The sequence below is a fragment of the Phasianus colchicus genome, chromosome 5, assembly GCF_987193195.1.
Source record: "Phasianus colchicus chromosome 5, bPhaCol1.hap1.1, whole genome shotgun sequence".
NCBI lineage: Eukaryota > Metazoa > Chordata > Aves > Galliformes > Phasianidae > Phasianus > Phasianus colchicus.
Window position 1 is genome coordinate 50,824,256 of NC_143440.1, and position 13,454 is coordinate 50,837,709.

A 13,454-nucleotide genomic window follows, 5' to 3' on the forward strand; every position below is an offset into this window, starting at 1 on the left:
CGATGAGCTTTGTATCAAAGCATCTCTGCAGTGATGATTTTGCAGCCATCTTCTGTCCTACAGCAACTAATGAGCAAAGGGATTCACAAACATTAAGTCTCCTTCCTGAAGAGCTTAGTTCTCAGAAATAAGAACAAACTACAATTTCCACCTCTGCAGAAAATGAGTACTTGTTTTCATACACTATTGATCTTCTCATGGCAGGAAATGCAATGTACCTATGCACATCTTAAAAGAGCAATTCTGTAAATGAACACACCTTGTTTCTTTGCAAAATATTTTCCAAGTATGAAAGTGTTTCCATAGTGACAAGGGTCTGGACCTACTCAAATAAATTAAGGTGGCTTTTCAGCTGCATGGAACACTTGCAAAGAAAAACAGTAAAAGCTAACAAAGTTCTCCCTAATTGATTGCATTCTTGAGGTACAGTAGAATTTCTTTTTAGACACTAGAAATTGGGCTAACAGTAGGACACTATTAAGCTGTCAGAAACAACCTCTCTGTTGAACACAGAAGAACACTCTTCTGATTCATATATGTCCATTTGGTTGCTGCAGGCAACTTTTGCATTTCCCTTACCAAGCCTATGGGGTTTCAGCTTGGAACTAGCTAAGCAAATCACCCTATTTTTCCTATCACAAATCTGTGCCAGAATCGCTCGCTGTTAATGAGATTTTTCTTATATCAAACCACAGCTGCTATCACCATTTCATAGCAGCATGCACTTCAAATTACTTTTAGTTCAAATAGTTGTTTCAGGAAGAAATCAAGGGCAAACATCTTTCATGGCACAGCAATGATCCAACAGCACTTAGGATTGCTTTTTAATGGTGTGAAATGGAAGACCTAAAGCAACATTTCATGTAAGGAGCAGGTCATATGTGCAGTCAGTAAGAGGGAGGAATTTGGATTATTAATCTCAAGTAAGAAAGAAGGCCTAAATTCACAAAATATTAGGGGTTGAACTGGAATAAAGAATGATGGAACAGCTGCAGAGTTTCTAAGTTGTAATACGCTTTGCTGAAAAGTGCTAATTTGCAAGAACAGCCAACAGTTATTAAAGGCTTGGTAAGTGTCACAGCTTTTCTGTGCCACCCAGGTCTGATGCAGTGGTATGCAAAGGGATTATTATGTCTTTAGGAGTGAAAGCAAATAAGGGTATTGAATTCCTTTCAGCATTTAGCTTTTGCATTAACTTTTTCCCAAACATCCTCTCTACTCTCTTTTACCAAGGAAGGCAGAAAGCAGCACAAAAAAAGAAAAGCAAGAATTTGAGCTACCAGTGCTTGTTAGTAAAAAAAAACACTGGCCTTTTTAACACTGGTGTTAAAAACAAAACAAAACAAAAAAAACAAAAAACAACCCCCCAAACACGTCAAGCAGCAGTGAATTTCTATGGTAAGAGAAACAGCGTAGATATGTTAGAACATCAAGACTTGGAAAGTAGTTAATTATTGTACCAGGTATCTATGTGCATTGAATCTCCTTCCTGAGACCACTACAGAAGTGCTCATCTCTCATTATGGAGAACCTGTACAACCATGAAGCCTCTATCCATCCTCCTACCCATAGCCTCTGTCATATGCTTAAAAAGGATTAAAGCAACCAAAACCACATTGTCTGGTGAAGAAAAGAGTATCAGCTGAGACAAAGTAATAAATGCAAAAAATGTTTTTAATAAGTTTTACAAAAACTTAATTTACTTGGTGAGCTTTGTCAATTTGTCATTTCAGTTTCACGTAAGCATCATTAGAAGCAAGTCAAGCAACATTTGAAATTCTAGCACTGTCTGTGCCCTGTTTCCAGAAGCATGGCTTCAAGCAGTAGTTTGCTGCTGTTGTCAAGGTAAGGCTGGTATAACCATGATGATAAATAGACCATCATCAGATCCTGGTTAGCAGAATGAGCAATTTCTTGTACGATTGTTTGCTTGAGTTGTAGTTCCTTTTTGTACATTTCAGAGAGCTTCAGAGAAACCTCATCTGAAATGGATTGAAAAAACCAAGCCCACTGATGGTAAGAGATCAGCAGTTTGCTTAATGCTGAATTACAACCCGTACTATGTTGATCACTAAAAGAACAAAAGCTGATCCCCACATTTAAACATCTTATTTCTTATACAGTCAATAATGTTGGTATACTGAAGCATAAAATGCTAAATATTTTAGTCAGTTTCTGGACATACTTTTAAACACTAGTGATTTTGATATGAATCCCCTTTTAATTCTGGAACAAGCAGTGGTTTTCAGGGCAGCTATTACAGCCATTCCTGTAAATACCTGAAACGTTATTTAAGATTCTGCAATGCTATCTTAATGTAGGAACTTGAAATTTCAGTCACTGCTGATTTTGTCTAATCCAAAGAATGTCCTCACATGCTGTCAAGCCCTTCAGCAATGCATAATTGCCAATAAGAAACACCAATAGTGAAGAAGAATGGGGAAACAGGACAACTGACCAAACCTGAAGTGCATAATGTAAAAACTAATATTGTTACTAGTTATACTCGTAATATATGAAGTGGCTTTAAAATACATTTATATAATCACTTACTTCATTGATTTTCTAAAAAATAAAGCCACATAAATTCATTGTGAAGAGAGACTGATTTTTGTTTCTAACTTAGTGTGAACTATTGCTACTTCCAAGAGGATTTATTCTTCACAGAGTGAAGACCATCACTAAATGATTCAGTTACAACGAGTGTTTTGACAGTAGTGGTTGTCATCATCATTCTTAACCTTTCAAGTTGACAAACTAGTATGTAAGATTCCCACTGGCTTGTGGTAGCAAAATAAGAAGCAGGGCTTTCACAAGGCATGACTTTCACTGCACAGAGAAGCCAGCTGGTTTGCATGCAGTTAGGCTTCTCGATACTAGAATAGCAGTTAGGAAGCAGTATCTTTTGCAACCAAGTGAATCCAAAAAAGATTGATAGTAACAGAAGACAGAAACAACATTCTTTACTTATCTTGACTGACACTGTGATAAGAGCTACTTTTCTTTGTTTGCCTGAGAATTAACTGAGGAGTATCTTGTTCTTTGCATTCAAGGATTTCATTTTGGTGTCAAGTAACAAGTCGGTCTATAGCCAACAGCTTAGCATTACCAAACTGCAAAATTGTCTCTCTCTACAAAAGATGTGGCTGTTGCAGCTTGGGCACTAGAAGCTGCTGACAAGCTCAGTTCTAAGCTATAATTGTTGCATGTCAGACAATGCTTGGCAATTCATACAAGCAGTCATCAGCAGTAATCCTAAACTAAGTAATGCACTCATGTGTTTATCGATTAGTCAATTATAAAGAAGACTGATGCACACACTTTCTCTCTCCAAGGGAGGATAAACAGATATAAAAGGGTGTATTTTCCAGTCCTCTATTGGATGACTTCAACAACAAAGTGCATTTATCTAAAACGATCAATAATTTACTTACAGAAGTACACTGTTGGCCATGTGTGAAACAGGGGTGCTGTGCAACTCCCAGCTCCATGGTGGAACTTCTCCAAGTCACAGATTCCTTTGGTAGTCGAAGAGAGCTTTTCCATTTTCAGCTGTATTTTTGTCTGAAAACAATGAATACATAAAACTAATGAGTGTCTCAGGAACATTAAGTCACTATAGTCTTCAGCACTTTTTAAACACTTTCTGAAGACTTTACTTACTCTTAGCATTTCTGATTCACTACTTTTTAAACTCCAATTAGGAATCAAAGCTGGAACTTAATACAGAATTAATGAGATACCCTAAAATTTCAGATGCTGCAGATAATTACTGATTCTGATTTTGCATAAAGAGGAAAACACCCAAATTACTCTTGCTTCTTCCCACAGAACGCAATCTGAGGAAAATCTAAGTGCTCCTGCTAATTCTAAATACTGGTCTGGTAGCGTGTTTGTATAAAAAGCCTATCTATTATCTTTTTAATGATCCTCCAAAATGGCTGTAAAAGTCATTTTTTTTACTAAAAATTTTACATCTCACTACTGAGCAAAAAAATTCCTGCCAAACTGAAATGTGACATTAATTCCTGGCAATGTATCCAGAAAGAAGGTGGGCAGAATAATAATTATCTTTCTCTACTCCTTATAGAAAGAATGAGCTCTGCACAGAAAGAAGTGGTAGGCAGACTGAAAGTGTAATTGCATAATGTTTGAGCAAAGATAGCTGCAATGGATATCACGGCAGATAAAGGACTATTCTGTACTTTATGTTGGTGTTTACTTTGTTCTAAACAGAGGGGATATTTGAGATAAGGAAACAGACATCAAGTGCAATTTTAGAATGGAATATTATATGACTTGTTTTCAGAGGATCACACTATAAATAACATTAAAAGTGAGGAGTAGAATTTTAAGCAGAAGGTAGATATAAAAACAACTTTCCAATCTATCAAGCAATCAAACAAATGGAGCATGCTGGATTTATATAATTAAGGTTTGAAGGCAATGAAGTATAAATAAAAATCCCCGATTTTATGCTTACAACAGATACTGAACATCATGTTCTTATAGTGTACTTGATACTACTTCTAAGACTGAAAAATGAATATTACCATTTTTTTTAAGGTCTCTAGTAACTCTGTGCAGCAGTTGTCCAGTTCTTCGTTGTATTTTGGAGACGGCTTTTCAGATTCTATAGTACTGTTATCACAGGTTATCTCCAGTTTGTTATCTTGAAACCTAAAGCAGAAACGTAAGTCAAGCATACAGGTTTACTCAAGCTGTGCAGACTTAAAGTCCATGTGATCTTGTCCCACAGAATCTCTCAGAGCCTGTTCATGAGAATTTCAACATAAAACCAGAAAGGAATGCAGCTAACCATATCAGCAATTAAGGCTGGTAAACTTCAGAAGAACATGGGGTCTCTCTACTTCAGAGCCTGTGCTCAAAAAAAAACCCCAAAACACTCACAAATGTTAAGATAGCACTTTTTCCCACTTTACTTTGTCCGTGACAAGGGGAAATATATGCCAGGCTTCAACTGGCTGAGCCAACAGCCTGGTACCTCCCCACAGTCACTTTCACTGACAGTTTATGCAAAGATTTATGTGCTAAGGTTTAACTGCAAACCAGAGCAGCTACTGAGTAGGCGTGTCCTGTCTTGCTGACTCTTTCACTTCTCTTGCTTTACTTTCCTGCAAACACTGACAGAGCAGAGGGAGGTGCTAGAGAGAGAAAGCAACATCTGACACCTTTACAGCAAAATATTCCCGAGCCTGTCTGTTTGAACTCTGTCAAACAAACCCTGTTCACCTGTCAGACTCTTCAGAAGCTACTTCTCAAAAGCCTGATTGCTGGAAGGTTTTTCTTCACAGCATGATGACAAAGTTCTACCAAAATTATTTTATTGTTTTGGGTTTTTTTTTTCCCAAACCATTACCGTTGTAACTTCTGTCCATATAAAACACAGATTTATTTTTCTTAAAATCTGCTGAACTCTTGACTTCAGTAAAATCTGGTAATTTTGGCATCAGTGTGAAGAAACTCTCTTGCATCTCTGTCACAAATCTCTGTATAGGCACACATTTGTAGGACTTGATTCTAATTTTGTACATTCCAGAAGTTCTATTCCATTTTAAACAGCCATTATGCTTGGATATGTGTAATAAACATTTTTTGTTTCTTGCAAATGCCATTACCTTAAGAAACCATTTTAGCATTTATGAGACATTTACATCTTTTTTGAATGAAAATGTGTTATGGAACCAAAAAGTGCAGCTTCTGATTTTGATCTAAGAGTTCACTCATCCTCTCAGATTTTTCTATCCCCAGTCTCCAAAAAATCTTTATAGTGAAGAAAACAGATTAATTTGTCAGCAAGACAATCCTCATGTTGTCTTTACTTCTATATTGCATACTTACTGCTCACTGATCTTCATGTTGACTATTTTGTTGGCAGTAGTAAATCCATCATCATTCAGTCTCTCCCATTTCATCATCAAGTTATGCCAGTCCGCTGCATTATCTTTAATTTTTCTTGCACTGACAGATAAAACAGGTCTTCTTGGAGTACCATCAGCAGGGCTTTTTGCTATGTAAGAAAAAAAATGGGAAGTTCATTGAAAACTTACGGAAACAAACCAGTGTGGCTGAGACAAGGGAAAGGTTTTTTATAATAAGGGCGGTGAGGCACTGGCACAGGTTGCCCAGAGAGGTGGTGGATGCCCCGTCCTTGGAGACAGCCGCGGTCAGGCGGACGGGGCTCTGAGCACCTGGTGGAGCTGCGGGTGTCCCTGCTCACTGCAGGGAGTTGCGCTGGATGGCCTTTAGGGGTCCCTTCCAAATCAAACGATTTTGTGATTCAGTGAAAACGGAATTCACGTTAACTACATTCACGAAATGGAATTCCTCACCTATCAGTTCTGTTACCGCTTACGCGAAAGTCACGTTATTAAAAGCATATTCCGAGATGCGGTACTTTAACCCGGACAACGCGAGCCCTGTCTCTGACCACAGGTCGCCTCCCCCAGCCCCACGCCGCCCCCGGCTCCGCCATCCCGCTCCGCAGCCAGGCAGGCGGTGCCCAGCGGCGTGCCGCAGGCCCGGCCCGCTCCCTCCCTCACTCACCCGCCATAGCGGCGCCCGCGGAAGTGCGCTCACGTCCGGCCCCGCCCAGGCCCGGCCCCGCCGAGCGGCTCAGGCAGCGGGGCCGCCGCCGGTGCCTCGGGGCCTGAGCGGTGCTACGTCCTCTCCCTCCGGTCCGTCTCTCGTCCCGCCCCGCCGGCAGCCGGGAGCGGTCACGGCTCCCAACCAGGTGAGCGCCGCCGCGTCTCCGCGCAGCCTCCGTCCTTCGGCGGCTTTGCGCCGCGATCGAGCGGCCGACGGCGCTGGTGCGGCCGGCGGAGCTTCTCCGCCTCCTTCCCCTGCTTGTGGAGACGGACGCGGGCGAGCGCCGCGCCCGATGGAAGCCGGCTTCCAGACGGGAAGGCTGCGGTGGGCGCGGGCGGCGGCGCCGGGCGGGCGTTGGGCGCGGGGCGGCTGAGGGATCCGGGCCGCGGCGGGCGCTTTCTCCGCAGCTTTGCGGGGCTGAGGGGAGCTCGGGGCGCGGCGGGTCGGAGGGGAAAGTTCGCACCGACGGTGTCTGCCCCTGTGCGTGCGGGCAGCAGCACGGACCGGCCTTCTCGCAGCCCCTGTCACCCAGCGTTGTTTCTTGTTCGTGGTTTTTTTTTTTTTTCTTGTTTTTTTTTTTTTTCCCCTCTGCTTTCTGAAGAAACGCCAAAAAATGCAGCGTTTCGTGGTTAACTCAGAGCCGTGTGTGCGCGATTCCGTGATAGCTGCCTGAAAACGTGAGCGCTAAAATAAGAAGCGTTTGTAGCTGGCGGGATGTGTCCGAGGTCAGAATTTGTCCCTCTCCAAAGGGCCTGAATGTAAGGAGTTATTTCTATCGAAGAGCTGAGCAGCAGAGCTGTACGCAGAGGATGCCTGGTTCGCAGAAAAGCAGCGGCAGCTTTGGCCTCTCGTGCTGAGCCCGTGACACACGCCGGAGCTGCAGCCGCAGCCAGCTGAGCGTCTGTCTGAGCGCAGGATTATCGCCCACGTTGGCCGTCCCTGTGAGGCAGCGCCGAGCCCTCTGCAAGGAAAGGCAGCGACAGCTCTGCCTTTCAAAATGCTTCACTTTACACCATACCTAAATGCTGTCTGCGAGTTGCAAAGGGAGGATTCTGATCTGGTTTTCCACGGGCAGCATCAGGTGTTGCCTGCGCTCTGCATCCGCTGCTCAGCGCTTGTTCCAAGGGGGTGCTGACGCGGTGCTGCTGAGCCAACAGCCGTCTGCAGAGACAGCCCTCTGCTCACCTCTGGCTAAGAAAGGTAAAATGGAATCCTGATAATAAATAGGAAACTATCTATGATGTGTAGGTGTAATCAGAGATTGAAGACGGTAGAGGAGAGTGATTGCATTTACACAAAGTGTCTGAGTGTGTAGGGTTGTGCTGCGGTTCCCTGCTCCTTTATACGTTTGTTTGGCTTAGGTAAAATTGCTTAATTAGCAGTATTTTTAGTAAAGTGGTGATTGGAGCTTCCAGTTATATTTTTACACAAACAGTGCAAGTACTCAAGATTAAACTAATTTCTTTGTTGACAAGAAATTACAGTTTAGTAATACAATTTTAATTGTATGGGACAAATAAGTTATAGAAAACAAAAATAAACATTACTGTTTACAACTTCCTCATTGGAGGAAAGAGTGATAATGTTGTACAGCAATCTTAGGAGGAATGAGATCCCTAACCTGACTGCATTTTTTTAAATTAATTCAGTATATGACAAAAAATAATTCCTTCCAGTGCTTTGGGATGGGGAGGAGGTACTATTATCAAGTACTTCCCTGTTTATAGAGAGAGAGAGAGGGAGAGAGAGAGAAATATATATATAAGATATATATATATATATTTTTTTTTTCACTATATATATATAGTATATATATATTTTTTCAATTCATTGTAAACAGGAAAAAATGCAGATAGGGTTGTTGTAGAAGGAAGGAGAGTGCACTTTTTCTGAGTTAAAGAAGTTTCTGTAGTTTGTAATAGGTTATTTTTTCAACAGCTGCATTTGAGCTGTAAGGGTAATGGATGGAAAATGAGAGGGAGTGAATTTTGAGGACTGTGAGGTCCTTTGGCAGCTGGGCATTGTGCAGTGGTTCCAGGTGCGGGAGCATCTTAGCATGATGAGAGACTGATGTCAGCTAAGAGGTGACAAAGAGGAATTAAAGAAATAAATGTGAAGTTCACGAAGCAGTAACTGGGGAGTTTATGGCAGAAGTTTACATTAGGGGAAGTTTTGTATGTGTGGGACTCAGGACAGAGTCTGGGTTTCAGTTAAAGAAAACGGAAAGTCAACCAGGAGGCATTAAAATTGCATAACCAGCAAAGCAGCATGGTTAGGGGAGCAAGCAGGAGACTTCAGCAGTAGATTTTGTTGATGTTTAGTTACCTGTATGGATAGAAGGTAGAAAATGCTAGGGGAAAGGAGTTCAGATAGGAAAGACGTGTGAAAATATTATATAAGAGTAGTGATGTGCTTAGGTTGTTTGTAACTCAGTCAATGACTCCATAAAGAACTCTTGCCTGAGAAGCGGTTTGGACACATTCATCTGCTAATCCCCATGATATGTTGTGAAATAGGAGTCACGACTGTTGTAAACAGTGTCAAAGTGGAATTATTTTCTATCAAGCAGTAAAATTTATCACAATTAAGAACTGTTGATAATTGCTGTTAGCTTTTTCAGTGGCTGGTTTATTTTTTGTAACTGAGAACATAGGAGTCCAGGAACAACTCTATTCCTGCTGTCTTGTCTAACGTGGGCTTGAATGGGCAATGCATCATAAGTAATCCCTTGGATTTGGTGGAGTTGTGTGTTGACAGCAAGTGTTGCAGGGCACGAAGCCAGCACGGCGAATCCTCTTGCACAGTGACAGAACTTGGAAATTGAGACATCAGAGCTTTTCACAGTAATGGAGATATTAAACGAGTGCAGCGATGTTATTTCTAATTTAGTGGAGATACGCTGCAAGCAATGTGTGAAGCTGTGAAACAAATACCATTTTCATCCTTAGAGAAATACTAACTAGGCAAAATAGGACATACCACGCAGACTGTACAAGGAATGTTTTTCAGAACAATTTTCAGCATTTGTGTGTTTTGCTGTACTTCTGTTTCTTTTTTCTTTAAGGAAGTTACAACTGCTGAAGCTAAAGAAAATCTTCAACATTGCTTGCTTGCTTATCTCTCCAGATATCCACAATTCTCTTCTTGGAAAGCTGCATTTGTTTTTGGGGAACTCTAAACCACTCTATTAATTGGGTTTGCTTGTAGCAAATGATTTCTGTTCTTGAGGCCGGGGGCAAGGAGAATGGGGAGCTGAACACTTTGATCTCACAATGCCTACTTACAGTGAACATTCCGTGCTCTCAATTCTGGCAAGGTTGAGGGGAGAATCTTCAGATAGATGAAGAAACAGTCCATGTGGATTGTTCCGTGTCAGGCATAGCCCATACAGATCTTTCACTAGCCAACTGAGTTCAAATTACTCTATCTTCTCAACTTTGTTAAGCTTGTAGCTGCAAGGAAAAAAGCTTATCCCAGAATTAGCAGTTACCATGCATCCTTAGATTACTGAACTGAAAAAACAAGCTTATTCTACACAATGAGATTATTCTAAGAACAGCTTATGTCCCCTGGAAGAGTTAAGCTTTTGTTTTTTTATACCAAACAAAATCTGACAATTTCTGCATGCCTACTTGTTAGGCAGTGACTTTCTGTTAACTACTTACTATCTCCAAGGAAGTTAATGGATTATACTTTATATGTTTTGGTTTTGTCTTTCAGATTTCCTTATGCCATGAAGTAGATGTGTTTGTTTCAGCCTTAAAATTACTGATGCCAGTACTTGCTATGGCATCTGTGGCTTCACCGGTTCTATTTAAGGAGTTTTGTCCCTTATATTATCTACTCAATGCCATTCCAACAAAGATCCAAAAAGGCTTTCGCTCTATTGTGGTGTACCTCACAGCACTTGATACCAATGGTGACTACATTGCAGTGGGAAGCAGCATTGGAATGCTTTATCTCTACTGCAGACATTTAAACCAGATGAAGAAATATAATTTTGAGGTAAATACAGACTTTTACTGTGTCCCTTCTAATGAAGTTTTTATCTGTGCTAAGGTGCTCAGAATTGAGTGGCTATTCATAACTGGTTTTTTGACTCTCAGTAACTCTTCAAGTTTTATGTATGGTTTTTCTTCCAACAGGGGAAGTGTGAATCTATAACTTTTGTGAAGCTGCTGAGCTGTTTTGATGATCTAGTTGCTGTTGGTACAGCCTCGGGTCGAGTTGCAGTTTTTCAGCTTGTGTCTTCATTGCCTGGAAGAAACAAACAGGTAAACCTTTGCTTTTGGCTAAACTGTGAGATTTATTATGGTGGATCCTAGTAGAGTATTATGGGGATTCTTTGTAGTAGTGAAAAACAGAGAATTTTGCCTGATTAAATTTTTCGGAATGTTTTATGCTTCATATGTTAAGTTTAGAAAAGCACTGATCTTAAAACATATTTTTCATTACAAAAGGAATTTAATCAAAAATTCTTCCGCTGAACTCATCTGTAATAGCTGACTTGAGCTATTCAGTGGTTGGTTAGTTTGTTATTTGTTTTTTCTAACAAAAATTAGAATGACTTGCATTTTTGGATTGAGCCACTGATTTATCAGTCCAAGTCACCAAGTAGGCGTTGTGTCTGTGTTTGCCCTTCATTCTTGTCTTTCTTTGGTATTGTTTCACAGCTTCGGCGATTTGATGTTGCTGGTATCCACAAAAGTAGCATTACAGCTTTAGCTTGGAGTCCCAATGGAATGAAATTATTTTCTGGAGATGACAGAGGGAAGATTGTCTACTCTGCCCTCGATCTAGACCACGTAAAAGACCCTTATTCTAATTTACAACTTTCTGGGGGAAGGAAAAAAGCTTCTGTGTTTAAATATGTAGCAGTTGGTGGATTGCTTAATATCATGTAGTTACTTGGATTGTTTTATTTGTGTGTGAACTCATAGGTAGATGTGCGTGCACCCATGAAGTTGATCACTGGGAATCCTTTACAACAGCTTTAAGAAATATCAAATGGGAAGGATCAGTATTTTTAGTATTTATTTCTGAAATAACTGTACACCTCTTCAGATTTCAGCAAATACTGTTTCCTTGCTTACTTGGAAAGAGTACACTCAAATGATGCAGCTTGCTGGTTCACTGGGTTGTTGGAGTACTTTTTCCTTTTTTCCAGCATCTCAGTCTAGAGTGTAGAATGAAAATAGGATTGGGTTCTACTGGGTGGCTCTACTGTGTTACCAGTGAGTAGGATTTTTCTAATCATTTGTGAATTAATATGGACCTGGGACATCAACATAACAAATATTAACTTGTTTAAAATTTTCTTCACATATATGAAAACAGCTGCCATCCTGATTTATCTGTGACTCTTGGGTGGTCTAGGACTGCCAATGACTAATATGACAGAAAGTTTTAATGTCACCAAACATAACAGTTGTCATAGCTTCCTGTAGCCTGGCAGTGGAGAAGAAGGAAGAAAATACATATTTGAGGGTTTCTGTTGAGTTCAAATGAAATAAGCTAAATTCCCAGGGAAATTGAATTTCATTGTGCATACCAGCAGTCTCATGCTATCTAACAGCTCTCCTGTCTGCATAAAGTAGCTTTGTGTTCAATAAGTGAACACGATGGAACAGTGGGTCAAAAGTTGTTTTTTATTTGTTTTAACATTTTTGGGCGCGTTCTTTTCCTTAAAGTGTTTGTTACTATCATATGTTTTTAGAAAGTTTGACTGTTACTAATTTCATGTATCTTTAAAAGGGTGTTTGCAACTCCAGCCTTGTGCTGGAAGAGCCATCTTCAATTGTCCAGTTGGATTACAACCAGAAAGTGCTGCTTGTCTCTACTTTACAACGAACCATACTTTTTTACACAGAAGAGAGATCTGTCAAGCAAGTTGGAACACAGCCCAGAAAAAAGTAACCCTCATAAAATCTTGATGCAGGCACATTAGTTAATTCTAGCTTTTCAGGATGGATTATAGAAAGGGTGACCTAAGCAGTGAAATTAATAGAACAGAGCAGTCCACTTACAAAAAACACGGAGTAGCAATGTATGCTCAAACATGAAATGACAATTTTGCTTACTTAGAAAATTGGTTGCAAGTGTATTACTGTCTTTTTGTTTGCAATGCAAAAATTATTTAAGGTGTTTTCTTGTTTAAACTGAAAGAACTTTAAACTTTGCAGTCCCTCACTCTTCACTGTGGCTTGGGGTGAGCGACCATTGTAAATAGGGGTCTGTCTCGTGGCTGATGCAGTCAGTGACTTAATTTTTGGGTTTTTTTTAACAACCCAAAGTGAATTAAAAAGGAATGTGTATAGGAATCACTTAAGGCTAGGAACTTCTAATATGGCTTCCTGGCATCTTTTATTGCGTTATCATTCTGGTTATGAAAGAAATGGGTACTCAGTATTGGATCAGCATGACTGACTGTATCTGGAAATATTGGACAGTGACTCTTTAGAGGAGGTTTATAACGTATGTTTCAGACATACGGGTAATGATAGGAACACCAGGGACCCCCTTACTTTTTTATTTCTTCAGTGATGGTGTTTTTATGTGCAAAGGACAAAGATTTTAACAGCTGAGATCTGTTCTTTGCAAATAGAGGTTATCAGTTTCTTAGCATTCTGTAGTGGAGTTTTGCTTGTTTTCATTAATACTGGGAGAAGGATGGCTGCATAGTAGGATCTTTCTAGGATAGACAGAGTGATGTTGGGGCTGTGAGTTGTGTTAGGGAAGGTCATTTAATTTGTCTAACAGACTTGATGTCTGACACCTGAAGCTGAGCTGAAAAATCCATGTTATTTGGAAATACAGTTCTTGTCTTATATGTATTTCAGACATTT

The 13,454-nt window shown here is 40.4% G+C and overlaps 2 protein-coding genes across 7 annotated transcripts in view; one reads left to right on the forward strand and one right to left on the reverse strand.

The window, feature by feature from the left end:
- Positions 1-1,656: 1,656 nt before the first annotated feature.
- On the reverse strand, positions 1,657-6,699 carry CINP (cyclin dependent kinase 2 interacting protein). Its single transcript, XM_031592982.2, has 5 exons — positions 6,568-6,699; positions 5,863-6,031; positions 4,554-4,680; positions 3,435-3,564; positions 1,657-1,982 (listed from the first exon to the last, which is right to left on the reverse strand). Exons 1-5 carry the CDS (start codon positions 6,572-6,574, stop codon positions 1,780-1,782), a joined length of 636 nt encoding a protein of 211 aa, XP_031448842.2. The 5' UTR covers positions 6,575-6,699; the 3' UTR covers positions 1,657-1,779.
- The window catches only part of TECPR2 (tectonin beta-propeller repeat containing 2), a 37,822-nt gene continuing 30,987 nt past the window's right edge, over positions 6,620-13,454 (forward strand). Inside the window, exons 1-6 of one of the 6 annotated variants that reach the window (XM_090141639.1) lie at positions 6,620-6,754; positions 7,391-7,809; positions 10,330-10,614; positions 10,755-10,883; positions 11,283-11,414; positions 12,364-12,521. In XM_090141639.1, coding sequence (XP_089997765.1) covers positions 10,381-10,614; positions 10,755-10,883; positions 11,283-11,414; positions 12,364-12,521 — 653 coding nt within the window. In that variant the 5' untranslated portion in view covers positions 6,620-6,754; positions 7,391-7,809; positions 10,330-10,380. Of the gene's footprint in view, positions 6,934-7,210; positions 7,810-9,613; positions 10,187-10,329; positions 10,615-10,754; positions 10,884-11,282; positions 11,415-12,363; positions 12,522-13,454 lie in introns of those variants that run through there. The other 5 variants (XM_090141638.1, XM_090141637.1, XM_031592970.2 and 2 more) reach the window with 5 other exon arrangements.

Excerpts from the sequence above, each read along its gene's own strand:
- CINP (XM_031592982.2), bottom strand. Across the intron at positions 4,681-5,862 it reads AACATGAAGATCAGTGAGCA|GTTTCAAGATAACAAACTGG; the intron begins GTAAGTATGCAA and ends TTTCTGCTTTAG. Across the intron at positions 1,983-3,434 it reads ATGGCCAACAGTGTACTTCT|ATGAGGTTTCTCTGAAGCTC; the intron begins GTAAGTAAATTA and ends AATCCATTTCAG.